At 51.8% G+C, this 2,500-nt stretch overlaps 1 protein-coding gene across 1 annotated transcript in view; it reads left to right on the top strand.

Moving 5' to 3' along the window:
* Nucleotides 1–2,500, top strand: part of LOC134441525 (protein quaking-B-like) — a 123,323-nt gene that overhangs the window by 120,166 nt on the left and 657 nt on the right. The window contains exon 6 of the mRNA XM_063191877.1: nt 1,128–1,475. Coding sequence (XP_063047947.1) covers nt 1,128–1,475 — 348 coding nt within the window. The remainder of the gene's footprint in view (nt 1–1,127; nt 1,476–2,500) is intronic.

The raw sequence follows: 2,500 nt of genomic DNA, 5'->3' as shown, positions 1-2,500 counted from the left end.
GTGTGCGCGCTCGCGTGCGTGTGTGCTCATGCTATGTACAGACTATTCAGAATAGGTATTCAGAATAGGACAACTGTAAAAGCAGGCTTACAGTAATACCAGAGAGAGTAGAGAGAGAGAGGTTCCATTGGCCCATTGTTTCCTGGTTCTATTATGGCCCCCCTTAGGTAGACCTAGGCAGACCTAAGGACTGTTCTATTCATTGTAGGAGCATTATGACACGGCCCTTTAGGCAGACCGGAACCTGGTCGCGTTAGGTGCCCATAGAAACCTATTATGTTGGCATATCTCTATATACTTAAAGAATCTCTGGTAATACTCCAACATGCCATCGATACTCTACATCACAACCGCCCTTTGGGCAATAATTTACAGCCAACATCAGTAATGCAGGTTGATAGATGTGTAGCAGGCAGGGCCGCTGACAGATCTTGCCGGGCCCGGGACAAAGTCGCTTGAAAGGGCCCCCGAACCAATGCATACAATGTAATGAGGAGTCAATTCGGCGCCCCCTCTCTCCCTGGGCCCGGGACAACTGACCCCGTTGTCCCCCCTGTCAGCTTCCCTGGCAGTAGGTGCCAGGGTGTGTTTGAGGTGAAACGGTGTGAGTGTTTGTATGTGTGCATCTGAATGCAACTGAGTGACTGCTATGTGAATAAAAGTGAGTTCATTGTACTTAACTATGTGTGTGATTCTAATGTGTTTCTACTCTTTTCCTCCCTGTTTTTTCTTTCCCTCTTCCTTAAATCATCCATTCCTCTTTTCACCTCTTCCCAAAAATGATCCATGACTTACTTACCATGTTGTGTGCGTGTGTGTGTTATGTCCATGTTGTTTGTGTGTATACATGGGTGTATGTAAACATGTGTCTATGCATCTATGCATCTGTATGATTGTGTGTTCATGTGTGCATGTATTTCTATATGTGTGTGTTTATACATCCATGCATGTGTGTCTTTCTGCCTATCACTGCATGTGTGTGTGTATGCATGTATATATTTGTCTGTGTGTGTATTTCTGTATGTATGTATGTATGTATACATTTGTGTGTGTGTGTGTGCCTGTGTGTGTGTGTGTGTGTGTGTATGTGTGCGTGCATGTGTGTGTGTGCGTCTCACCAACCACAGCTGCCCTTGCCTTCTCTCTTGCAGCCAGTGCCCAGGCGGCCCCGCGCATCCTCACGGCGGCGGGCCCCCACCACCACCACGCCCCCACCATGCTGCCCCACAACGCCCTGCGCACGCCCACCCCCGCCGGGCCCGCCCTCATGCCCCTCATCCGGCAGATCCAGACGGTGGTACCCAACGGCTCGCCGCACCCGCATCCGCATCCGGCCACGGCCACGCTGGTGCATCCGCAGGGGCCGGAGACGGGCGGGCTGATCTACGCGGCCACGCCCTACGAGTACCCCTACGCCCTGGCGCCCGCCACGGCCTCGCTGCTCGAGTACCCCCTGGACTCCAGCGGGGTGCTAGGTAAGCAGTGCCCGCCGCCGCAGCAGGTGCCCTTCGAGTGCGGGCACCACACACACCCCCACGCCCATCCGCACGCCCACGCCCCGTGGACCCCCGGCCCACCCCCCACCCTCCTGCTCAGGCACTCGTCTTAACCACGGGGGTGGGGATGGGGTTGAAAGGGGGTGCAGGGGAGAGAGAAGGGGTGGGGGGCATGGATGGTGAGGGAAGGGTGGAGATGGTGGTGTTTGGTGCCTTCTGCACGGACTGCTTTATTTAGTCTAAGATGCAGAAAGGATTTGTTATCCAACGACAGATCAATAATATATTATCTAAACTTCATATCATGTGTACATACAGTACATGAACATACATACATACATACTGTAGGCCTACATACCAGAAATCACCAAGCAAACACGCTCTCTTTCTCTCTGTCATTTTCTCTTTCCTCTCCTTTCTCACACGCACACACGCACATGCACACGCACACGCGCACACACACACACACCATAAGGGGACGGGCCCAGAAGGAGTAGCTGCCAGCAGTTCGGTGTAGCCAGCCAGTAATCCATTTAGCTTCATAAGGCTTTTTATGAAGGACAAAACATAACCTCTTAAGAAGGGTGTGTGTGTGTGTGTGTGTGTGTGTGTGTGTGTGTGTGTGTGTGTGTGTGTGTGTGTGTGTGTGTGTGTGTGTGTGTGTGTGTGTGTGTGTGTGTGTGTGTGTGTGCGTGCGCACGCGCCCGTGCGTGTTTGTGTGCGAGTGTGTGTGTGTATGAGTGTGTGTGTGTGAGAGAGAGAGAGAGAGAGAGAGAGAGAGAGAAAGAGAAAGAGATCGTGGTTAAGTGCCTTATTGGCTGTATGCTTGAAATAAAAGCCCCACAAGCAGACACACACACACACACAAACACACACACACATCACACACACACACACACACACACACACACACACCCTGGCTTGGCTCATTAAGCCATTTTTGCAAGGAGGATTAAAGCGATCATATTACCGACACTACCCTACACTACTCAGCCCAGCTAAAA

The sequence above is a fragment of the Engraulis encrasicolus genome, chromosome 24 (assembly GCF_034702125.1).
Source record: "Engraulis encrasicolus isolate BLACKSEA-1 chromosome 24, IST_EnEncr_1.0, whole genome shotgun sequence".
Lineage (NCBI taxonomy): Eukaryota > Metazoa > Chordata > Actinopteri > Clupeiformes > Engraulidae > Engraulis > Engraulis encrasicolus.
This window is presented reverse-complemented; position numbering and strand designations above follow the sequence as displayed.